Source organism: Camellia sinensis, chromosome 14, assembly GCF_055761805.1.
Source record: "Camellia sinensis isolate YWXY chromosome 14, ASM5576180v1, whole genome shotgun sequence".
Lineage (NCBI taxonomy): Eukaryota > Viridiplantae > Streptophyta > Magnoliopsida > Ericales > Theaceae > Camellia > Camellia sinensis.
Genome location: NC_138974.1, coordinates 37,657,926 through 37,684,820, shown reverse-complemented (window position 1 = coordinate 37,684,820; position 26,895 = coordinate 37,657,926). Strand labels below are relative to the sequence as shown.

The following is a 26,895-nucleotide window of genomic DNA, read 5'->3' as shown; positions in this document are numbered from 1 at the left end:
TCATCGAACAGGTAATGGAAAAAACAATGTTGACAATACAATGACATAAGAATTTTATATAGAAGAAGATCATACATACCTTGCAATGCAGTGTTGAGAATGCAGTGATACAATGTTGACAATGCTTCCTATGTAATGTTGACAATGCAGTAAAAAAAGCATACTACTAACAAACATTATATAGGAGAAAGAGCATTCAATACTTTAACCAACCATAAACTACCATAATAAAAATAGCCTGCATACCAGTACAATATTGTATCAATAATGGAAAGCCTGCATACCATTTACTCAATTTGATATCTACTCATCTACCCATCTACCCATCTCTTTGCAGTACAATATTAAAAGCACCAGTAGAATACACCTAACTCTGTTTCCATAATAAATTATTCTGAAAAAAATAAAATAAAAACTACAATACATCAGTTATCCAACAATACAAGCTTGTTCACAGAATACACTAAGTCTGTTACAGCACAAAAGATTATCCAACAGTACAACAGTTACAGTACCAAATATAAACTTCCATAATAAGTCTGTTTCCATAATAAACTACCAAATAAATTAAACAACACAAACACATACCACACTAAATCTGCATTCTCTCAAAGATTAAGGACCCAATCCCTCATCCTACTAGCAGGCATATCAACAAATACCTCCCTCATTATGGGATCCGATGCAAGCTTGTTCACAGCTTTGGTGTAAGCAGCAGCAGGAATTTCCTCCATACCATGCAATAGTGCCATGCACTCTTTCAGTAATGAACGTGATGGAGTAGAGCCACCTTCAATTGAACCACTGTCATCGCCAACATTAGTAACTGAAGCACTTGTGAAACGCTTTTCCATTAGGTCCACCTTCCTCTTGCTATTTTCACTCATTTCTTTGAGTGCTTCAGAAATATTAGCTTGAAAAGAGCTCCTCTTCTTACTCTTTTTACCTTCCATTTTGCTCTTGCCTTTGCCCTTGCCCTTGCCCTTGCCCTTGCCTTGGCCATCTCCATTTTCATTATCACTATCAATTTGCAATGCATCTAACTCCTCATTCTTTACCTTAAATTCAGGATCAGAACTGGCACTACTTTCAGAAGGTGATTTGGTGGAAGGAAAAGCTAGTTTACCAGTTGCGGATGTGTCTCCTAAGATACGAGACAACTCATGGTAGTAAACCATCCCTTTCTTCCTAAACCTCTTTGCATGGGTATTAACCTACAAATCAATGAATTTGAAGTTAACATGAAGAATTCTCTAATTAAATGTAGTAAAGAAAATGCAAAAAGTTAATTAAGCCTTGTAAAGGGCTTCCCAAACGTCATCCGGTGCAGTGATAGTAAGTCGCTGGCTATCCCAACCAACACCAGTATGCTTCAGTAATGATGTAAATTTGTTGAACATAATACGTAGTTGATTGTATTTGTTCCGAAGCTGGTCTGTGTTATACTTGTATTGGGTTTTCGCGTTCATTTGATCTCTCAACCTATTCCAAGCTTGTTTCGTGAATGTTCCAGTTATTTTACTCTTCTTGGTTTTCACCTCCTCATCCGTAAGGGTAACGAAAAGAGCCTCATTTGCCTGAGGCCATGGACTACTGTTTTCTCTACCAACTTCAACAACATCATCATCATCAATAGGGAGATCATAATGTATTGTTGATGCCATTACCTAAATATTTATATTTATTCATAGATAAACAAATTTCAAAAAAATATAAGTCAAATAAAATGAAGACACATTGAAGAATAAACAGCAGTTTAAACAAATTTCAAAAAAATATAAGTCAAATAAAATGAAGAGACATTGAAGAATAAATAGCAGTTTAAATATCCTGTGGGTTGGTATAGCAGATTTCGAAGATTTCTAGCAAATAAGTCAAATAAATGAAAATATGAGTTTACTAGCATATAAGTCAAAAAATAGCATTCTCTTAAAATCAAATAAATGTATAGATTACTAGATTAGTAGCATTCTGTTAAAAGTTTGACTTAAGTGAAAAAATAGCACTTAAGTCAAACAATAGCACTTACTAGCATTTGTGAAAACTATTTTTGAACCTGCCAATCACAATTTCCATCCGAAATTCAGAATATGTTCATGGAAATTCCATGTAGTACTAATGTGCAGAAACTTAAACAGAATTTTGACCAACATAAATGCATCCAACTCTCAAGCTAGATGAACACCAATAATGATTCTTCCAGGTTCTACTATAAGGCAAGGAAATAGAACACAGAAAAACCATATACTCAGTTTGAAGATGCCTGGAAGGAAAATAGTGTTTGAAGAGAAAGGTGTCAAGAATTTATGGTGACCTATAAGATTATATTTACTGAGAAATGAATTATGGATTTGTTTTCTTCAATCACAAAAATTTCTGACAACTTTGTTGGTAAAAAGTTCAAGAAAGTGTCCAGTTTGAGGAAGGTAAGTAAAAATCCAAACATCCATTTTTAGTTTTAACGTAGTTGGTCCCAAGGAAGAAAAGTTTTGAGCATCCCATTTGGAGAAAAAGTTAGTTTATGAACTCAATGGAGTCAACTCAACTCAACAAAGCCTCATTCAACTACTACGTGTTGGCTACATACGTCCAGTTTTGCCAACCTGTTCAATTAGTTGTCAACATAATGTTGAAAACAAGAAATATGAAAAAAGAAATATATGAAACAGAGAGATGCAAGCTCATGCAATCCCATAAGCATTCTTTTGACACCACATTTATTTTCATCATGCATAAAAGGTTATTTTCATGCATGTATCACAATATAACATATGAGAGGAAAACATTCTTCCAATGGCTATTACCTTTATTACACGATGGACAATTGGAATATCACGACCCGGCCAACAAAAAAAAAAAAAAGAAGAAGAAGAATAGACATACGAAAAATATTAACAAATGCCAATGTCAAAACAAGATATATGCAAGCATTTACCAAATTTGCATGCATATGTAGCCTATTTCTGCAGGTCTCTGGAGAGAATTAAACAGAAAACAATAGAAATATTACTACATCCACAAAAGATAAACAAAATGTGAATAGAACAGTATAAAAAAATAATAAATAAATAAATAAATAAAACGTAGTAAGACTGGAACTATAGAGAATATGATTCAACATAGGGCAGATGGAGAAAATGGATTCCTACAAGGCTTTTTGAAGTTTGCAAACAAGCTAATAAATGCACTAGTTTCTGCTTTGAAACCAAGACTAATTATCTCCATTATATTTAGGATTGATTTGCAACCTTCAAGCCAAAGAAAAAAGTGATTCAGAAGGCACATGCCAACTAATTGCTGCAGCATTCTTAATATCAAATGTTACTTTGGCTGACTCAAATACCAAAGAGTGGCCTAAGAAAATTATTGTGGTAATTTTCTTTTTCGTTGCTTTATAATTCTCCATATTGTCTTATGTTCCCTGCTTTCTTGTAACTAACGGAGGATATGCTATTCGACTTACTGTTGCATTAGTAATTTTAATTTGTGTGAGTGATTCAAATAGAAACCTTTTCTTTCTGCCTTTGTAGTTCTGGGGAAAAGGAATTGAATTCAATACTATTGCAAGATATGCTACTTGCAGAGCCTGAGCTCTCCCGACTGGGCAGGCAAGATATCTGACAATTCTACATTTTACTCTCCATCAATTGAACTAAATATTGTTAATATAATTCTTAATTATTCATAATTTCACAAAAATGCAGGGTTATTAGAAGTCACTAGGTTGCTTGCTGCATAGTTGATGTATATCCTTTTCTGGGAAAAAGAAGTGACTTTTTCGAGCATCAGTTTTCTTATTGGTTCCTTCCATTTTCTTCTATTGGGGTTTGGCTTTGTATATGTGTTCTAATGTATATTATTATTCTCTTTAGATTTAAATAACCGAAATATCTACTATGGGAATCCTTATGGCTTTTCTTTTGAGACACTTTACAGACAGCTGTGAGAATGTAGAGGCAACCTTATTAACTTTGATTTTAATTATAATTAAATTAATCTGGATGTGATCTTGAATCACATATGAATTTCGGATATCATACATATGGGCATATGATTGTTAAGAAGCATAAAGTTTTGAAAGGCCTAATCCTGATTACAACAACATAAACAAAGTCTAGGATGGGCGATAGGGATGATGCAAAGCTCATGATTGCTGTAGGTTGGCTTAACCTAGCGTAGTCTCATTTCAAAGCTCAAGATCTAAACTCTCATTTCAAAGCTCATGATTTCAAAGCTCATCATAGGGATGATGCAAAGCTCAAGATCTAAACTCTCATTTCAAAAAAAAAAAAAAATTAAGATCTGAACTTAGATACTAGATTGTATCAGTGCATGTGTGCATGGGTACACGTACGTCCAGGGAATTGGGCAACCTGTATTGAATGGATCTTTGTGTAATGACATACGCTGCAGTTAAAGAAGAGGAAGAACCAAGATCGATCATTGATGCTACTGTCAACTGATAAATGCCACTTCTTGGACCTTGAAGCTGGCAGTAGTGGTAACTCCTTTTTTAAAATTTCATATTACATCCTTCTCTGCTTCAACTTCATTCCCTGTTTTCACCATAGTTTACTTGTTTGTGTTCTTATGGCTTGGAACTCTATTCAAAGAGACCGGAGTCCATTTTATCATCAATAATTCCCCCAGGATCACCAATTTTATACTTCATTGAGTTGTCATCTTCATCGTCGTAGTCACCATAATGGTCTTCTTTCTCCTAGGGCAAAGCATCAAGGACATTGATTTGGTATAAATTACCAATGGTTTCATAAATTTGAATTTCTTGCCCACAGAACAAACCACTTTGTGACAAAGCAAAGCAAAATCCATATTTGCCAATAATCCATATCCACATATTATATAAGGAAAATGGGGTTTTTAATTTTGAGAACTCTAGAAATATATTTTCAGTTCTGATGCTCAAGTCTTGACAACAATCTGATTTCATGTATATGGCACAGGTTAATCAGGGCTCCTTCCAAGGTCCTACAGATTAGGTTTTCCCAAAGCAGAATAGATTTCTAGTTCAGAAAAAAAAAAAAAAAAGATTTGTAGCACAGATCTACAACCAACAAAAAAAAAAAGATTTCTGCAGAACATATTTCTAGTTCGGGAAAAAAATTGCAGAACAAATTATAGTACAGATCTACGAAATGTAGCACAGATCTACAACCAACCATGAAAGAGAAACTGGCCTGAGAGTGAGATCGATATGGTTCGGAGATTTTGCAAAAAATCTGCAAAATAAATTTCTCGTTTCAGAAAAAAAAAAAAAAAAAAAAAACCACCATGGTAGCTCTACAAAAATCTGAGATCATTTTGTTGCCATCGAAGCTGCCATCAAATTGATCTCAGCTGCCATCAATTTGATGGCAGCTGAAATCCCAAAGCTACCATGAAATCGAAGCTTCAATCGAAGTGAGAGAGAAGAAAGAGACCTAAGTGCACATGAAATCGATCTGTCAACAAACAAACATACCCTTTGTCTCGTCATTAATCGATTTCATGACAGATCTATTAACCTACAAACCATAGCAAGAGAGAGAGAAGAAACAGACCTGAGATCAATTTGTTGACAGATCTACAAAGATCTGCATGTTTGCAACATAATGTTTTAGAAAAGAAAACAAAAATCGAAGCTCGGTGAACACAGAGAGCAAGGTCGGTGAACACAGAGAAGAGAGGGGAGACAGAGAGAGAAGAGAGAGAGAAGAGAGGGGAGAGAGACAAACCTGATCTGTGAAGTTCAAGTGAACGTAAATGAGGTGGAGGAAGATGAGATATTACCGTTGGACAAAATAAATGAATGAGGTGGAGGAAGATGATATATTAACGTTGGTGCTGCGGAGATTTGAACCAGGATCAAGATGCCAACAATTAAGTTACTGTATCCGCTACAGTACCAGTTTATTAAATTAGCCAAAACAGGTTTTTTCTATTTCCGTTTTTTGGGTAAGATTTATAAACTGGGAAGCCGAATTATAAATCAATTTTTTTACCAAACGAGTTTTTATCACAATTTTTTAAATTTTTGTAAATATAAACTGTAAACTGAAAATAAAATGGTTACCAAACATACCCATAGCAATGGGGAGTATGTATGTGAACTCCGCGAGGAAGGCATAGACCCTAAATTTTGGTTCTATAATTGTGGCGATTGCGATCAATCCCTTCATATGAATTGCATCTGTCCTTTTGATCGGTATTCGAATGTAAAATATGGGATCACCTTTAACATTAAAGATCACCCTCACCTTCTCACTTCAGTTCGAAGACCCAAGGACATTAACAACTCCCTATGCGGCTATTGTGGTGAATCTTTCAAAGATCTTAGTATAGCATATTAGCATATGAATGTGCACCTTGTGATTTTCGGATCCACATTTTTTGTATGTGAATAAGTAGACAATAAAACTTGACGAAGATCCATTGGCACATTTTCAATTTAAAGTTGTGTTTGTTTTGCTCTTTATTGATTGGGCCACCTTTTCTGTTGATGACCCAATTATCCATGAAGGATAGGTAAAATGATTTTTTTTTTTTTTTCCTGAAAATAATGAGTGGTTACATAAGAACGTGAATTTAGTTCAACTTGTTCAACTAATAAATTGATTTTTGTTTATTTATATATTTTTAAAATGTAGTTCAAACAATGTTTATAAATTGACAAAATAATTTGAATGGTCATTTTCGTAGTCATGAACAAGCCCAAATTATGATTGAAGTCAAATGGATCCTAATGTTCATATGATCTAGTAATTAGCATGTGCAATGCACCACAAAAAAGAAATATTAAAATATTTTAAAATAAATCTTTATTCATAAAATTATTCCACTTTTGTTGTATTTTAATAAATATATGAAGAGTAAGTTTCACTTGAACATGAAAGATTTGAACCATTGAATTGCTATTGATATGCAAGAATTTTAGCCAATAATTATGACTTTGTGTTCACCAAAATTTATATTTAACTAGGACAAAAATATATGAAATGAGAATGGTACCTTTTAAATCAAGCACACCATTGAATCTCATGAACATTTTTGTTCCTTCATGGTGTGGGTAGTGGGAGTTGTAAGAGATTTTACTAAGGAACAATTACAAATATTTAGAAATTGTCTGCAAGGCACAAAATTTGACCTTTTGGAAATTGTCTAGAGCAATCCTTCAACATGTCTGAACCCCAATTGCACCCCTTATCTTACTCACTAGACACAAAAGTAATGAGTTCCAAGTGTATTTGTTAATATCAGTGAGTGACATTGCCTCATATCTAGTGATTAAAAAATATGAAAAATTTTATAATATAAAATCTTTTTTCGTACTATATATCTTGTTTGTGCTTATGATTATAAGTTAAGTGGTGTGCAGTTATGACTAATTATGATTGTCAGGCTCAATTTGTTATTATCCATTGTGATATTAGTTATGATCTATTTTGATTGGAATATTTTGAGAAGATGGTTATAATCAGTTTTTTTGTTAAAAGTTACTTATAAGCAACTTTTATGTGAGAGGAGAAGTGAGTTATATTCTGGGAAGTAGATTATAACCCACTTCCCAAAAGGACCATTGTTATTTTAGTTAGGATTAAAGTGATTTTTGGTTATATTATGGTGGTTTGGTTATAACTTACAACCTTTTTTTTTTGGGGGGCCAAAGATGACAATCCGTTTGGATTGTGTGATTTGGAAATAAAAGAAAATAAATGTATTTCTCTTGGTGCATAAATATCAGTTGTCAGTAAAGAAAAGAGAAATGGAATGAAATGGGAAGAAAGGGAGACAAACCCATTCTGTCTTACTCCTATTTTGAATCTCTCTAGAAGTGAAGAGATTAGGAAAGAAATAAAACCAACTAAATACTATTTAAGAAAATTAGTGATAAATTCAATTTATGGAATGTATAAAACATTTGGTCTAAAGAATATTTTTTGTTGGTGAGAGATTCAACATTTGTGAAATAGTTTGATGAGAAATTCTTTTGTTGTTTTGGGAAGACATTTTATTCTTAATTTTACCTCTTAATTTATGTGTTGACTTTTTTTTATCTATTGACTTTTTTTTGCCTATTTGATCAAATTTTCTAACTATCTGTTCAATTTTTTTGCTCTATCTGTTTAATTTTTTCCCCTTATTTGTTAAAATTCTATTTTTGTAAAATTTCTATCCATTCAATTCTATATGTGTGAAATTCTTGTACTAATTTTTATCCGTCCAAAATTTATATGTTCACTTTTTATCTTTCCAAATTTTTTTCTTATCTGTTTAATTTTTTACCAACAATGATCTGTTGAAACAAATAAGAAATTTGACCAACAAGTATCTACAGATGATTGCTGAAACCAACAACCAACATAGAAAAATTGAACATAATATGGGAGTAGTTTAGTCATTGTGTAGAAGTATTCCCTTATGGGCATAATAATTTCGCGCCAAGATTTTTAAACAAAAAAAATTTGGATTTGAATTGTTGGACCGAGTGTCCATACTATTTTATTATAATACAAAAATTACCTTTTAGATATAGAAGAAATAAAAAGACTAACACCTATAAAAGGCTAATTTGGTAATATAATATTATATAATCTTATTTCTTTTATATAACTTCACCAAATAAGATAAGAGAGAAATCATATGTTTTTTTTTTTCATTTCTCTCTTACTTATTCAAAAAAGAGGAAGAAAAATCGCAAAATTTTTTATTTCTCTCATAACTTACATAATCATTTATTTTCTCTCTCTTTTTTTTTTCCCTCTCTCTTAAGTTATCAAATATAGTGTTGCAACAACTTAATTATGAGAAAAAGTGATCAAATTTGAAAATATCATAATTTGTATATGGTATAATTTTTTTAAAGTTATGAACAACAGTAAATAAACTCACTTGATTTAAAGGTAAATCCAATTTAACAATGTTACATTAACAATGTTGCATCCCTTTATTTATCACTTCTAAATAATTTCTAATGATGTGACATTAACATTAAACTAAAATATTTAATAAATCAAAATTTTAAACTTATCAAGTATATAATGATTTTAAAAGTAAGTGTTTCATCGATCATTTTTGTTTTACATATTCAAAGAGCACTTGAAGGGAATTCAATAATGCTTTGCTTGACGAAGAAGCTTTCATGAAAGAAAACCTTCAGGAAGTTTGTTGGTATATTGCCTGAGAGCACTTTTATGGAGAAGTTATTCCTTGGTGTTTCAAGTGTATTTTGATTAGTAAAGAGATTCGAATTTATGATTTTATATTGAATGATTGAAAAATATAAGTAGACATGAAAATTTATGATTAGTTAAAGATATGATCAGGTAATGTACTAAATCAATCAATATTTTTTCTTTTTATGGGTCCACAAACTAATTTTAAAAAGAGTCAAAGTGAAAAGTAAAGCAGAGAGGGAAAGAAACAGAACAGAACACTCAGGGGTTGTTTGGGATGATCTAAATAAGTGTACTTTTTATCTTTTTACGAAAAGATGTGCAGAAAAGGAGAGATGTGATGTAATGGAAAAAAGATAAAAAGATGAATTATTTTGTATATGCCAAACTTGGCCTCAATGTCCGGGGGCAGTGAGATGAGAAAGAGAGGAGTGGGAGGAGAGAGTAGTTTGCCCGGTGAGAGAGGGGTGAGTATTCTCTCCCCTTTACGTTTCAGGTTTTCTCTTTTCCCTTTTTTTTTTAATAAAAAAAAATATATATTTGTGAACAGTTGCTTCACCCAAATTCTGATGTTTTCACGAAAGGCTTCTTCATGAAGGGTAGCTTTATTGTAATTATTAATAGAACCAATACTTTTCTTACTTTAGCGACTTGTTATCGAGTTCTTGCCTTGAACATTTTCAAGATTTACCATCAAGAAGAGAGAGAGAGAGAGAGAGGGAGAGATGGAGATGGAGATGGAGCTTGAACACTTCAGTCATGACCATCCATTGATCCTAAGGACAGACTACATGGAGGAATGTGTGAAAGTTCATTGCTACGGGTGTCGGCAACCCATCTCACGTCTATCCTATGGTTGCACCAAATGCGAGTTTTTCTTGCACAAATCATGTGCAGAACTACCCCGGGAAATGACATATCATCCTGCTCACCCTGAACACCCCCTTACTCTCCTTTCAAAACCACCTTATTCTTGCACGTGCGATGTTTGTAGAGAAGATTGCGACCGATTCGTTTACAATTGCTTTCAATGCAAGTTCGATGTCGACATAAGGTGTGCTTCGGTGGTGTCCAATATTCAACAGAGGATTGAGCTCGAATGTCAACCACATCGGTTGATCCCCTTGGAAAAGTCAGCCATGTTCTTATGTGATGCTTGCGGTGAAGAACACGGAGGCACCTCCTACTTATGTACCACCTGTGGATTCTGGGTCAGCCAGAAATGTGCTAATTCATTACCTAGCACCATTAAACTTGGTGATCATCACCACCCTCACGCTCTCACCCTCATCTATTCTATTCCATATACACATAGACACGACAACTGCAGAATCTGTAACAAGTGATGGTACATAAGAAATTGGCTTTATTATTGTTCCGACTCCAAATGCACATATTTTGTCCATGTAAACTGCGCGGCATCAAAGATGTAGCATTCCAGGCACGTCGTTGACCCTTCTGCCTTGCAACATTTTTCTTTTAACTTTCTGTGAATAATTTGATTTGATTTGATTTGATTATTATTATTATTATTATATCTTTTGATAACGCTCCAACCTTGGATATGTGGTTTCAGGGATTGCAAAGTTGAGACTGAACACAAGATCAAGCTTAATTCGAGGAGAGCAACATCAAATACTGAGCTATCCAAGTTGATATTTTCCTGTTTGACTCTTATTTTTTGTTTTGGGTTAGTGATTTACTTTGATTACAAACTATTCATTTTTTTTGGTTTCAGGGATTGCGATGCAGAGATTGAAGTTAAAAATCGAATCACCTTGCCAGCCGATAAATCTGTTGATCTAAGAACTCTATTCGTCAATCACATCAAAGTAGTGGGGAAGTATAAAGAAGCAACAGAGATTAGACATTTTAGTCATGAACACACTTCATATTTTTCTAACAAACAAATCGACCAGGAGTCACACTCTGAGAGCAACTTACCCCTCTTGAATGAGGTAGAGAATGAAGAAAAATGCAATGCGTGTGCGCAAAGAATCTTGGGCTCATTTTACCGTTGTGTTCAATGCAACTTTTTACTCCACGAGTATTGTTCAGAGTTACCCAGTACATTGCACCACGTACCCATGTCACCCACAGCACATACTTTGCTTGACCACAAATTTTCATCCATATTTTTGTGGATGTTGCGGCATATATTGCAATTTGTTTAAATTCGGTTGTTCTGAATGCGAGTTCTTCCTTGATATTGGGCGTGCATCCCTACCGCGCACTATCAGACATGAAGCTCACAATCACACCCTTGCTCTAAGGCCAACAGGATTTCGTTGCAATGTATGTGATGCTCGGGCTGAGTTTGGGTTTTTTTGTGAGACTTGCAATTTCAATGTATGTCAAAGGTGTGTTCTTATAACACGTACAGTTAGGCACAGATACGATGAACATCCATTCACCCTAACCTACTCGTCTCCTGTGAAAGACCAAACAAATGACAATGAGGAGTATATATGTGAAATCTGCGAGGAAGACAGACCCAAAATATTGGTTCTATCATTGTGGCGATCGCGATCAATCTCTTCATATGAATTGCATCCGTCCTTTAAATCGGTATTCAAATGTAAAATATGGGATCACCTTTAACTTTAAAGGTCACCCGCACCTTCTCACTTCAGTTCGAACACCCAAGGACATTAACCCCCGATGTGCCTATTGTATTGGATTTTTCTTCCATAGTCCGGTCTATGAATGTGCGCCTTGTAATTTTTGGATCCACAGTTATTGTATATGGGGTGATTATTATTCAATACTCCTGGATAGACACGTGGTGCTCCATAAGATTTTGTTCATGATTTACGTTAGGGATGGAGGGCAACATGGGACTAACTAATTGGTAATTGGTTTAGAGTATAGACACGTGATATTCCGGGAGTATTAAATAATTTTCCTTGTATATGTCACATTATTATTTATTAATACATTAATTAATATATCAATTAATACATATAATATTATTTTTTTTTGTATACGTGCGCAAGTAGACAACGAAATTTGATGAGGATCAATTGGCACATTTTTCAGTTTAAAGTTGTGTTTGTTTTGTTGTTTCATTGATTGGGCCACTTTTTCTGTCGATGATTCAGTTATCTATGAAGGATTAGAAAAAGGAATCTTTTTTAAAAAAAATAATCAGTGTTTACATCATAAAGTGAATTTAGTTCAACTTGTTCATATAATAAAGTGATTTATTTATTTATTTATTTATTTAGTTCAAACAATGTTTATAAATTAACCCCAAAAAAAAAAAAATTTGAATCGTCCTTTTCATGAAAAGTGTTAGACTTATTTATTTTAATGATTTATTTAATTATGTTTTAATTTATTTAGAAGAAAAAAATAGAATCAACATTTATTTTGATGATTTATTTAAAAGAGAAAAATAGAATCAATATTTATTTTGATGATTTTATATTTTAATAAAATCAAAATTTATTTTGTCCCATTATTTCTCATATAAACCTTTATCCTAAATGTTATTAGAATGTATTTAATACTTGATTAAATCAGGAGCTCAAACAGCCCAAAACAGACGTTCAAACAACTCAACACAACAGCAGTTCAAAAGGTTCAAGTGAAAGATATTCAAATTTGTAATGATGGACTGGAAGATATTCAAATTGGTAATGATTGAAGTACAACGGCCATAAACGACTATAAATTCAAATGACTACAACGACTATAAACGGCTATAATTTTCATTATATATATCAAAGCCTCTAATGTAAACAAGTTACAAAAACCTGAAAATATTCTTTGATCTATAATCACTGACATTTATTCTCAGAAATTATACACTGAGCCGTAAAGCTTTAAGCCCATATTTTCTGTGTAAGGTTTACAGAAAAATCAGAGCTTTATTTTTATATCTATCTTTGAGAGATAATTCTTATAGCTTTCTGTGAAAGCAAAAACACTTTCTTTTCAACCTTGTAAGACTGTAATACACTCAGTGTTCTTGACTTAGAAAGTCAATGTAAAATTCGTGGAGAATTGCTCCATCTGTGAAAAGGTTTCTAGCACCCTGTGAAGCTAAAGTATAGTGAAAAATCTCAAGTGAAGCTTGAGGAGTGAATGTAGGCCGAGTTAAAACCGAACCACTATAAATTTGTTTGTCTCTCTCTCCCTTATCTCTTTATTTTATTTTAAATTGCCATAACTATATTTCACATTTTTACTGTGCTAAAATCATTAACTAACATAGTTGTTAAGACTTGTTTTAATTATTTTTATTTCATTAATTATATTTATCTATTGTGCTAGTCATAATTTTTATTATGGTATTATTAATTTTAATTATAAAAACCTAATTCATCCCCTCTCTTAGGTTATCTTTTGGGTAACAATTGGTATCAAAGCCTAGACTCTTGTTTTAGATTTAACCATCTAGGAATTTCGATCCATGTGAACCTTAGCTGAAGGACAAGCCACAAATAGGCCACCATTGTTTGACGGAAACAACTATAGTCATTGGAAGGATAAGATGACCCAATACCTACAAGTCACTGATTATGCCATGTGGATTATTGTCACCAGAGGTCCAAAAATTCCTACCAAATTAGTAGACAATATTAGTGTACCTAAAACTGAAGATGAATCTAATGAGAGAGATTATAAATGTTATTCCAGATAGGCAACCCAAGAAGGGGGGTGAATTAGGTTATTAAAAATTTCACAATATTAAAAATAACACAATATTCAGAATTTTAATAAATAAAAAAAACAGAATAATAATTACCAATATAAAAGTAGGAGAGATAGAGAGAGAAAATCAAACACTGCGATTTATAGTGGTTCGGCACGCCAGGCCTACGTCCACTCCCCAAGGAACCTCCTTGAGAATTTCTTTACTATCAATTGAATAAATACACCACCAAGCTTGTGGATTTGGCACAAGACTTACTCTTATCTATTGAGCCTCACTCAACAATAAATGCCTTACCTTTACAAAATTTCTCACAAAAATAAGAAATAAGAATAAGTGGTACTTGACCCACTTTTACAATAATTCTCTCACAAAGAGTAGATATGAAAGTGTAAGAACAAAAGCTAGACTTAGATCTGAAAGTGAAAGAGCATAATACAATTTGGAGCTCACAGAAAATTTTCTCTTCAAGTTCTTGATTTTTCTCCACACACAACACTTCTATTTATACACAAAAATATACCCGTTGGACGCTCCTTGCTGACGTCATGGATGACATCTATTTGTTTCAACTTTTCATCATGAGGCATCCTTTGTTTCAACTTTTCATCATGAGGCATCTTTTCTTTTTGTCAAACATAGTGGCCGAATTTGAACAAAACTCACAAACATGTGGGTTTTGATTAATATATATAGTATAAATATATATATATATATATATATATGAAAAAAATCCTACAAAGTCCACATTATAAAGATATAACTTTAACATTTAAATTCAAACTTCAACATGTGAATTAAAATTCAATATGCTGTAATTTTGCAACCATTTCTTTGTGTATTATATCATGTATGATTTTTCACATGCTAATAATTAATGTTTCCACACACTAATATATATGATTGCTTCCGTGATGTATGCTATTATATGCATTGTGTGTGGGTAATTTTCCAACCACACTGCCCGCCTAGTAATCAGCTGGAAAAGCACTGGCAGAATAGATGGCTTTAGCTAACCTGTAACAGAAAGAAAAAGCTCCGGCGGTGGTTCTTCCACCCGGGAGCACTCCGACAATCAAGTCAGTATATCTTTCAAAGATAATCAAGTGCTAAATTTACTACTCAAAGCACAAAACTGCGTACCTTAGACCCACGGGGGTGCTTCTCTTTTATAGCCAACTCAATCCTAATCCCACTAGAAGCCTGACTTCTATGAATTCCTGTTCTGTACTTACTTTGGACTCCTCAAGAGATAAAGATAAACTCCCTAAGAGTTTTATCCTTATCTTGGCTAAGTCTCCACTTTACTCTAGGACTCTTGTCCCTTATCCCTTATCCGCTTATCTCGGATTCCGATATCCTCGGAGATAACCTCGGCCTTACCGAGATAACCTCGGCGTCATAACCCGGACACGTGGCACTTCGGCTGGCACGTCGACGTCACCTTGCCACGTGTTGGTATTCAGAAAATACATCCCTACAACTGCCCCCTAGGTTCTATTACCTCGGCATTCTGAGGTGATGGAACCTATATCTGTATTTTCTTCCAGTAAATCGGCTTAAAATTTGACAGCCGAGATCTTTCATTTCAGGCTGACATGTTTTCCCTAAAAAATCAAGATTTTTAAGGAACTCTTACGCGCATAAGTTGTCATGCACTTCAACCCAACCGTTTTAGCCACGCGTTTCCCTCTTACTGGTCCGTACACGTGACGCGCCTGTTAGCCGCCTCTTTCTTCATGTGCACCGTCTGACGCCCTCGTTCTTCTAGGCGTATTGATTGCTTTTGCCGCTGTTACTGTTTAATCAAAAACTTTTTTCCTTTTTCCCGTCTCTTCACTTTTGCATCTGATTTCTCTTGCTTTTTCTCTCTCTAAACTCTTTCTTTCAAATCCGCCATTGCTCAAGCTCCAAGCTCTGTAATTACCTTTCGTTCTTCCTGTGAAGTTTTCATTGTCTTCGTTACATCTGTAACTGTCGTCTGACTTCGGCAATCTTCATACCGGCTTCATATTTTCTGGTAAGCTACTGTTCCTTTCGTTTTCAGTTCCTTGATGTTTCTTCTTCTTTTGCTGTCGCCAATACTGTACTGTTTCAAGCTTTTTTAATTTATAAATCGTACATCTGAACGTATTCATCCATGATTTTGCCTTTGCCCACATTTTGAACACAGGCACTGTTTCATCACTTCTTTGTACTTTTGTCACTGTTCTTGGCCATATACTCTTGTATTCTTCATGTTCTTGATAGCCCATCCCAATTCTTGTTTCTGAAACTTCATTTTTGTTTTCTGTTTTTTTCATCTTTTCCAGATCTGTGCCTTTGATCTTCATCTTCATAGCTTTAGGTTTGGGATTTGTTTATAGAACCCACGATTTAGAGTAAAACTGAAACATTCCTTACAAATTTCTGTACCAGCCCAAACCTAGGTTTTTGCCGAGGTCCCATTAATAAGAAACATCTTCCTTCTGAATTTCAACCCTTCTAATTTAGGCCGATATCATGGGCATGTGGAGACATAGGGTAGATACCCCGACCAAACTTAAGTACTGTAGGCAAGAGTTCCCCATCCCTGCCGATGTCCATCTGAGACTGGCTAGGGATGATGACTCCATCATGCCTATAGAAAACGCCATGTCCCTTCCCATTGTAGCTTTTACTGAGTGCGGACCTCGGCTCCCACTCAACATCCTTTTTTGCAAGATTCTTCATTATTATAAGTTGAACCCTATGCAACTGGCAATCAATTCTTATCGAGTGATTTTTGGTATTATCGCCTTAGCTAAACAAGAAAACGTTAGGATCACCCTAGCCGATATACAGTATTGTTACACCATGTGTGCCCTTAACTTGAAAGAAAAAGGTTTCATTTATTATCTTAAGCCGAGGTCTACAGAATTCAAAATCATAGCCGACCTCCCAGACTCCAACAAGGGGGCTGGAGATGACTATCTCATTACCTCAGAAAATTGGGAGTTTGCTCCAGACGAGGACATCCATCTCTACCCTCTTCCCCGATCAGTTTTAGAGGGCAAGGGTAAGAGCCCAGTATTAAGCTTTGCCTGTTTTCTTTCAAGGTCTTAAATACTTTATCTGTTTCTGACGTCTGTTCTTTTTGCAGCTGTCCGTCAGCCACCAAAGGATTTTCGCCAATCCTTTGTCCCTATCAAAGACTTGAAGAGACTTCTGGATTTACCAATTCATAAGCGAAAGGCACCCCTGCTTCTCAACTTCATCCTAACATACAAATCAGTTCTCCCTGACGTCCCCAGGAAAAAGAAGAATAAGAGCTTATCTCCACCTTCTGCCACCATCCCACAGACTACATCCACATCTCGGACAGATCAGGGGTCAACTTCTGATCCGGCCGAGCAACTGTCTACTTCAGTTCCATACTTGGTTCCAATTTCATAGCGCCGTCGCCGACGTCAAACGGTTTCTACTGCCGAGATGGGTCGCGCAAAACCAGTTGCGAAAGATCTTCTGGCCAGCATTCCATCATCGGTTAATGATCAAACTGCACAAACCCTTCCTCCACCTACGCCAAAAAGAATTAAGAAGGCCCAACCAAAGGCTAAAGTTACTCAGACTGAATCTGAGGATGCTTTGTCTATATCAAAGTTGGCTGAGAGCGACAAACCTCAACCCTCTGCTGGGAAGAGGCGCTCTGAAACTCAGCCATCAGAATCCCCAAAATCCAAAAAGCTGAGGTCTTCTTCCGCGACGACTTCGGGGTCCAAATAGAGCGGTGCCCCTTGGACTCCAAAAATTGCTCTGGAGGACAAGCCAGTCCTGTCCACTGACAGTGCCGATGATATCAACGTCGGCGTAGCACTCGGTACAGCTCTGCTTCTGCCAAGGGACTTGGAACAAAATGCTGGCTTTAGCGAGTATGAGAATTATGCCCTGATGCTTCAGCACTCCGTTCAGGTAGATTTCTTCTATTTGGTAATCGTCATCTTTCATACTTTGAACATTCTCTAACACTTCTGTTTTTTTCAGGCCATCCAGCATGCCCACTCATTTTCAATACAGTCTTTCAAAAATCGGGAAAGGCTTGTTGAGATGAAGAGGGAGTTCTCTTTCCTCGAAAAGACCAACAAAGGTCTTCAATCGAAGATGAAAAAACTAGAGGACCAGGCCGAGGCTGCAATAAAAGCCCAGACCAATGCCGAAGAGAAGGCTGAGGCCGCTGAAGCCATCAGGAAAGTGGCTGAGTATCAAAAGAGAGAAGTAGAAGAAAAAATGGCCCAGGATGAAAAAGAACTTCAGGAGGCTCTGGCCACTAAAGGCGCCGAAATCAAGGAAGCTGATGAAAAGGCCTATAATCAAGGCATGGCCGATGTTACAGAGGCCTATGAACTTCAAGTGAAGCAGGCATACAACAAGGGTTTCACCCTTGGTTGGATGTCTCTTCTGAAAAAACTAAACGTTCCTGATGATTCGCCTCTGAGAAATGCCGACAATATTCCTCTTCCATTCCCTCCAGCCCAACCCTCAAATCAAGACGTTGGCGAATCTGAGTCTGAGGATGCCGATGAGGAAGAGGATGAGGCTTTGGTCAGAAAATCCAAAGACTCTGATGGGGCCAAGTCCCCTCCTCAAAATGAGCAAGTCCTAGACTTGACTCAGGACGATGAAGGTGGTTTGGTTCCAATAGAAGCTGTTTCTGAGATTGCACCAGCCGACATCCCTTCTGAGGTCAAGACGGTTGAAGAAACTCTTCAAGAAATTGACGTTGAGAGAGCGGCAGAGAAGGAGGCCGAAGTAGTATCTGATCTTCAAATTCAACAATCTGGCGGAGAGGAGCCTTAGCTTTAAGTCTTCTTTTTATTTGTATTTTCTTGTTTCTTTATCTTAGGGAACAATGTATGTTCTTTGTATGGCCGATGTGCCTCCCTTTTTTCTTTGAATGTTAATACAAGGTTTTTCCTTTATTGAATGCTTGTACTTCCATCTTCTCTTCTTTGTCTTCATATGATTCTATACTTAGAATATTCTGCATATATCGTATGTACTCTTTCTTCTTTGTGCAATGTTCTCGGGGTAACATACCTCGGTTATGCCACCCGATAATTTACCTCAGCAAGTACTTGTCCTGTAAATTGCTTATAAGCTTCAACAAGGATACACATATATTGGTTTCATTTTTATAAACTTTTCTCAAGTTATAACAAGTGCTAAGCAATATATTTGCCTAATTTTAACTTGTAAACTGTTACAAATTTCAACAAGTGAAGATAAACATTTATCTCGGCTTAACTTCACCTTATAAATTGCTACAAATTTCAACAAGTGAAGATAAACAATTATCTCGGCTTAACTTCAACTTGTAAATTGCTACAAATTTCAACAAGTAAAGATAAACAATTATCTCGGCTTAACTTCAACTTGTAAATTGTTACAAATTTCAACAAGCGTTAAGCATTATTTCGGTTTAACTTCAACTTGTAAATTGCTACAAATTTCAACAAGTGAAGATAAACAATTATCTCGGCTTAACTTCAACTTGTAAATTGCTACAAATTTCAACAAGCGTTAAGCATTATTTCGGTTTAACTTCAACTTGTAAATTGCTACAAATTTCAACAAGTGAAGATAAACAATTATCTCGGCTTAACTTCAACTTGTAAATTGCTACAAATTTCAACAAGCGTTAAGCATTATTTCGGTTTAACTTCAACTTGTAAATTACTACAAATTTCAACAAGTTGAAGATAAATAATTATCTCGGCTTAACTTCAACTTGTAAATTGCTACAAATTTCAACAAGCGTTAAGCATTATTTCGGTTTAACTTCAACTTGTAAATCGCTACAAATTTCAACAAGTGAAGATAAATAATTATCTCGGCTTAATTTCAACTTGTAAATTGCTACAAATTTCAACAGACGTTAAGCATTATTGTCTTCTCTTTGCCCCCAATGTGAACCTGAGTTCTACTTGGGTTCTCATTATTCAGAAACAATCATTATGTATCTTTTATCAATTCACAAGTCTTGGAGAATTCTGCTAAGATTTTATTGATGATGTTTGGCAAAAATTAACAAGGAACATCTAATGATAGAAAAATTTCAAATTACAAGTGTTCCAAGGTCTTGGCAATGCTTTGCCCTCATTATCTTCAAGCCGGTATGCTCCATTGCCCAATACCGAAGTAATTCTGTAGGGCCCTTCCCAGTTTGGGCCAAGCTTGCCCTCTCTTGGATCCTTCTTGTTGCCAACAACTTTTCTTAGGACTAGGTCGCCGACCTGAAAATCCCTTGGATTAACCTTCTTATTGTAAGCTCTAGCAAGTTGTTGCTGGTATGCTGTGAGCTGAATTACAGCTTTCTCCCTTTTTTCTTCTAAGAGATCTAGATCTCGGGCTAGAAGTATATCATTTGTGCCATTCTCTACTCCTTCGATTCTAATTCCTGGGATGCCGATCTCCAGCGGGATGACTGCTTCTGTGCCATAAGCCATGGCAAAGGGGGTTTCCCCTGTTGATCTTCTCGGCGTAGTCCGGTATGCCCAGAGTACATTGGGCAACTCGTCTGCCCACTTTCCTTTTGCTGCCTGCAGCCTCTTTTTTATCCCATCCAAAATTACTTTGTTGGATGCTTCTGTTTGCCCATTGCTTTGGGGAAAACTTGGTGTTGAAAAGTAATTTTTTATCTTGAATTTCGCACAGAAGTTCTTGATGAGTTTGCTGTCAAACTGCGTTTCGTTGTCGGCAACTATCGCCCTTGGGATACCAAATCTGGTGATAATGTTTCTCCATATGAAATTCTTGACATCCACATCTCGGATTTTGGCGAGGGGTTCTGCTTCTATCCACTTCGTGAAGTAATCTGTTGCTACCAACAAATACTTCCTTTGCCCAGTTGCTTGGGGCAACTGTCCAATGAGATCCATGCCCCATTGGGCAAATGGCCATGAACTGGATACAGGGTTTAGGTCAACCGCTAGCTGGTGTATCAAAGGTGCGAACCTTTGGCATTGTTCACACTTCTTCACGTAGGCTTCTATATCTTTTTGCATGTAGGGCCACCAATACCCCTGGGTAATGGCCCTGTGAGCTAGTGATCTGCTCCCAACGTGGCTTCCACAAATTCCTTCATGAATTTCGTATAGAAAGTCTTCAACCTGCGAAGGGTGTACGCACCTTAAAAGGGGTCCTGTGAAGGACCTTCTGTAGAGATGTCCGTCCGCTGTCAGACTGAATCTTGCCGTCTTCAATCTGATCTTGTGTGCCGCCTTATGGTCTTCTGGCAGCTTTCCCTCTTTCAGGAATGCAACAATTGCATCCATCCAGCTTGGTCCCAAGTCTACACACATTGCGTCTTGCTCTGTGATCGGCTGTTCTATGCTCGGGCTTGACAGATAGTCAATCATTATTGATCTTGTTTTTCTAGTTTGCATTGAGCTTGCCAAGTTGGCCAACGCGTCGGCGTGGTTGTTATCATCTCGGCTGACTTAAAGAAGTCGGCAATTGCGAAACAAGCTTGCCAGTCTGATGACCTCCTTTGCGTATGCTGACATCCTCTCATCTCGAGTTGCAAACTCTCCTGTTGTTTGATTTACTATAAGTTATGAATCACAAAAAATTATTACCTCATCTGCTTCGACGTGCGTCAACGTCGGTCTTCTGGCTCGCTGAATCACAGGTTTTGCCGACTTGTCGACATTCAATCTATGGCAAGTGACCTCGGGGTCAATGCTAGGCATGTCGTAAGGTGTCTAGGCGAACACCTCAATGTTGGCTCTTAGAAAAGTCTCCAACTCTTTTTCTTCCTCTTCGGCTAAGCCCGAGCCGAGAAGAAAGAAACGTTTTTCATCCCCATCCTGAACGAGGATTTTCTTCAGCGCCTCTTCGCTCTTCTCGACTGGTTCTTTGCCAACGTCTTCCAGGACTTTCACGTCCTCATCTTTAATTTCTGCCTTTTCTGGTTCTCGAATGTTGCAGGTGGATTTCATTGCTGCCATGGAGCAATTCTTTGCCTGCAGTTAATCTCCTCTGACTTCTTCAATCCCATGCACTGTTGGGAACCGCAGTAGTTGATGCAATGTTGAGGGAACTGCCCTCATTGCATGCAACCATGGTCTTCCCAAGATGATGTTATATGGCGAAGGTGTGTCAATCACCATGAATTCTGTCATGATCTTCTTAGTGCCAGCTTGTACTTTCAAGCTTGTTGTGCCCAGTGACCACGTTGGCGTTCCATTGAAGCCGATCATCGGGCCATTTGATTGCTCCAAGTCATCAGGACGAAGGCCCAGCTCTTTGTAACATCTAACGTACATGATGTCGCAAGAGCTGCCTTGATCAATCAGGATGCGTTTCACTTGGCACTCCCCAACCTGGAGGGATACTACCAAGGCATCATTATGAGGATGTTGGACCATCTCTAAGTTGGCTTCAGTAAACGCTATCATCGGTCCCTGGTATTCTTCAGGCCGAGGTCATTTATGTCCAACCTGGTTCACGTGCTGCAGGTGTTTTACCTTCTGGGTCTCCCCTCGTATGTCGTTTTCGTTCACCTTTGAGTGAATTACGTTAACCATCTGTGGTCTTCCTGCGGGTGGTTGCTGTGCTGGGGGAGGTGGAGCTGCTGGTGCTTGAGGCAATCTTGCCTGTTTTTCTCTAGTCCTGGCTTCATCAACAAGGTCCCTCAGATGTCCTTGCCTTACCAAGTCTTCTAAGTGTGCTTTTAGGGCTCTGCAGCCCTGAGTTGGGTGCCCTTCTTCATTATGGTAAGCACAACGCCTACCGACGTTTCTTCCCATAAATTCCCCCGGTGTTCTTGTCAGTTCTCCAAAATATGGTTGATTTCGTATTTGATCCAAGACTTTATGGATCGGGGCTCAGAATATAGTCGTTACTGCCTGTTTTGCCTTCAAGTCCGTTTCCTGTTTGGTCGGTCCGTTGTTACCTCGGCTTCGCTTCAGCGAGCCGTTTCCTTTCTCCTGCTTTGTTTCTTTATTTCCCGATGTATCCTCCTCGGCTCTGGCGTACTTCTCTATTCTCACCATGAGTTCTTCCATGCTTTTTGGCAATGTCTTTGCCAAAGATTTCCGTAATGGGCAGTCATCTTTCAGGCCGTTCTTAAAGGACACGACCGCCACCTCTTGGTTGCAATCGGGTATTTGATTGAACACCTCGTAGTACCTTTTTGCGTAGACCCTAAGGCCTTCATCCTTGGCGATCTTTAAAGCCATCAGTGCGTCGACCCTCAAGGGCTGAAGTTTATTTGTCACAAACCTGGCCACAAACATCTCGGCCAGGCCTTCCCAAGTCTTTACGCTTCCCTTTGGTAGTTTATGGAACCAATCTGATGCAATTTCCCCGAAGGATGAGGGGAATACTTTGCAGAGCAACGGCTCGTTCCCACTATATAACGCCATTGAATTCAGGTATAGTCCAACGTGAAAGTTGGGATCTGACTTACCATCATATATTTGGAATCTCGGCATATTGAATCTCTTTGGTGCTTGAAATTTGTCTAGTTCCACCGAGAATGGTGTCTTTGGCTTAACCGGGAAAGTTACATCGGCTTCAGCATTCTGTTGTTTCCTCTTGAGGTAATCTCTCAAGTCTTCTTTACTCCTCCCTGGAGCTCGGCTATCTTTAGACTTCAATCTTTTCGGCACACTACTTTCAGCCTCGTGGTGGGCTCGTTTTGATCTCTCTCCATGTGTTGTATCAAAGCAGAGCGCTTGCCCTTGAATATGCCGATGTTCTTTGGGCTCTGGGACTTTCGTGTGATACGTTCTTCTCGACTCCTCTCGTCTCGGCTCCTCTCGTCCGACTTCCCTGGAAGGTCGGTGAGAGTGCCTTCCGCTCCTGGTGTGCTGAGGGACTTCAGGAATTGTTCTTCCTCCTCCCTTCTGGGTATTAGTTGCTGGCATCGGCGTATCCTGCAAAGGGTATGGTGGCTGCATGACATTGTTTTGCATCATGAAGTTGACGACCGACTGTAGGTCTGCCAACTTGTTCGCCAATTCTTTTACTTCCCCATCCCTCCGTAGGCACCTATCCCTCCATACTTGAAGGTTGTCTTCGTGATAGTACTTGCCTTAGTCGGTCCTCTTCGAAGTGTCGCCCTCCTGGCCGACGTCTTTCTCTTCGTGGCCCTGGTCATGAGTTCCTGCATTGTGGTTGTCTCCTTCAATGTCAAGGTCAATTGGTCTGCCACTCCCAGCGAGAGTGTCGCCCCCAATGTTTTCCTTCTGTCCGTTACTGGCCATCTATTCTTCTAAGTTCCCACAGACGGCGCCAAATTGTGTGGGTAATTTTCCGACCACACTGCCCGCCAAGTAATCAGCTGGAAAAGCACTGGCAGAATAGATGGCTTTAGAGATTTTAAACTAAATATATCACTTTTAAACTAAATATATCCTACCACTACATTTGGATATATCACTTTTGTCAAAAGAGGACAACTCATTAATATCATATTTGTCAAGATAATACAACCAATTAATCATTTTTGTCAAAATAATATAATTAATCAATTTTTAATTTTGTCAAAAAATGAATAGTGATCAGCCTAAGTTTTCAAAAAGTGAATAGTAAAGTTTTCAAAAATATTTTTATTTAACTAATATTTAACAAATATATATATTTTAAAAAGATTATATTTTGTGTCAAATAAATATGTATATTAAAAAAAATCTAAATTGTTACAAATAATATTTTAGACATCATCAAAAGTAAATAATACAAATAATATTTTAGATATCATCAAAATTAAATAATATGATTAACAATCTCTCCCTTTTTGATGATGGCAATATTTGTATAGATTTGACACAAAATAAAATTGACAAAACCCTGCAAAGCAAAAATCATATTTTTTTTTATCATCTCCCCCTTTGACATCATCAAAATAAAAGATGAAGAGATGAAACAAACACATTTGATAAAATAATCTGAGCGGCCAAAAATAAAATAATTGGCCTTCTGTCTTGTCGGAATCATTGTGGGGATTTTGGAGCATCTCGAGCGCAGAAAATATTGACAAACAAAAGATTTGAGCAGATATGCATCGAGTAATGGATCGATGGAGTGTATAAAAAGTGATACAGATCATAGGCAAAGATACGAAATCATCAAGTGTGGGAGAGAAAAATTTGTTTCAGCTTCTTGTGTAATCATGTCATTCCTTACCTTGTCTATCAATTAGTCGGATCTACATGAGGTGCCTATAATGCAGGCAAATGAGAGAGTACCAGTGACGCAGGCACATGCTATGCCTGTAAATGAGGGTTCTAGTGTTATTGGTAATCGAAATGATTTCGATACTATTAATAACACTATGGCTCTTAGTACGCAGGCCATGACTACAGTTTCCAATATGGCGCGACGATTACAAGGAAGAATACAAGAAAATCAGCAATGGAGAGATGAGGTGTGCTTGTTAAAACAACAATTAGTTAATATATGTAAAGAGAAGAAAGAGTTAAAAAGGAAAAATGCACAGTTGGAGAATGCAGTGCAGTATTATGCAACGGTGGTAATGCCAAGACTCACAGAAATCAAAAATAGAAAGAGGCATGTAAAAGAGGCTCATGAAAATTTTTGAGAGAAGTGAAAAAGAAAAAATCTGTGAAGCCTTCTGAAAATTTACATGTAATCGAGTAATATTCTCTTTTTCTGAAATAAAATTGCGAGCATTTCTTCCTTTATTTATTTATTTATATTATTTTATTTATTTATTTATTTATTTATTTATTTATTATTATTATTATTATTTTAATTCTGTCGTTACACAAAAAAAATTGTTTGTTGGTGCAGATAAGGAATATGGCAGAAAGAAAAAAAAATGTATTGATACTCCCCCTAAAATTATGCACAGAATATACACATGCCCCCTTTTATATATATATATATATATATTTATAATGATTGTTAATCTCAGAATATATGAGTCTCCTCCTGAATTAATGCACTAAAAATTACATAAATTTGAAGAAATAAATTACCAATCTATAATACCAAGGGTCATTAAGATCCGGCCATAAACAACTACACCAAGTGCACTAACATAAAAGGAGAATATAAAAATAAAAATAATTTCTTCAAACAAAGTAGAAGCAACCATTATTAAATCCAAGAGAATTTGGAGCACATACAACAAGCAAAAAATATAACACAGTGCAAGAAGAATTTCAACATGTTGATTGGTGATGACCTTGATGATCGGAAGAAATAGAGAAGATTGGGTAGATCGGTGACGAATTTGTGTAGATCGGCAATGGATCTTGATGGATCAGTCACGAATCTTGATGGATCAGTGATGGCGCTGGATGAATCGGTAAAGATGGTGATGCAGATTTCGGGTGGAGAAGTGATGGAGTTCGGTGGATTGGTGAGGGAATTAGGTGGATGATGGTAGAGATGAATGTGATGGAAGATTTTGTGGATGGTGAAGATGGTTGTAGACGATGGTGAGCATAGAGATGGAGTCAACTGAGGATGTGAGGAAGAAAGGGAAAGCGAGAGACCAAGAGAAAGAGAAAAAGAGAGAGTAAGGGAGAGAGTGGGTGAGAGATAGAGACGGAACGGGAGAGAGAGAGAGAGAAAAATTATATATATAAATATATGTATATTATTATTATTGTTATTAATTTTTATAATAATAATTATTATTACAATATTTATTTTATTTTATTATTTAAAAAAATCATTTTTTAATATAAACATTATATAAGAGTATTCATCATACCAAGTTCTGTTCTAATATAACAAAATTATTCTTCATTTAGAGGCTTGGTAAATATGTCAGTTAATTGACAATTTGTAGGCACAAATTCGAGTTCAATGTCACCTTTGAGTACATGATCTCTTAGAAAATGATGCCTTATCTCAAAGTGTTTAGTGCGTGAGTGCTTAATAGGATTTTTTTAAAGATTAATGGCACTTGTGTTGTCACATTTTATAGGAATATGATCATAGTGAAGTCCAAAATCTTGAAGTTGTTGTTTCATCCAAAGCAATTGTGCACAACACCCAGCGGCGGCAATGTATTCTGCTTCAGCAGTTGACAGAGCCATTGAGTTTTGTTTTTTGCAAAACCAA

At 36.6% G+C, this 26,895-nt stretch overlaps 1 protein-coding gene and 1 long non-coding RNA gene across 2 annotated transcripts; one reads left to right on the top strand and one right to left on the bottom strand.

Moving 5' to 3' along the window:
- Nucleotides 1-608: 608 nt before the first annotated feature.
- On the bottom strand, nt 609-1,664 carry LOC114277846 (uncharacterized). The gene is made up of 2 exons (XM_082904773.1): nt 1,317-1,664; nt 609-1,214 (listed from the first exon to the last, which is right to left on the bottom strand). Exons 1-2 carry the CDS (start codon nt 1,662-1,664, stop codon nt 609-611), a joined length of 954 nt encoding a protein of 317 aa, XP_082760899.1.
- A 9,034-nt stretch (nt 1,665-10,698) lies between these two features.
- On the top strand, nt 10,699-11,380 carry LOC114317250 (uncharacterized). The gene is made up of 2 exons (XR_014350555.1): nt 10,699-10,824; nt 10,912-11,380. It is a non-coding gene; the product is annotated as an uncharacterized LOC114317250 (long non-coding RNA).
- Nucleotides 11,381-26,895: the final 15,515 nt, after the last annotated feature.

Excerpts from the sequence above, each read along its gene's own strand:
- LOC114277846 (XM_082904773.1), bottom strand. The coding sequence starts at position 1,664 with ATGGCATCAACAATACATTATGATCTCCCTATTGATGATGATGATGTT. Across the intron at positions 1,215-1,316 it reads CTATCACTGCACCGGATGAC|GTTAATACCCATGCAAAGAG; the intron begins GTTTGGGAAGCC and ends ATTGATTTGTAG.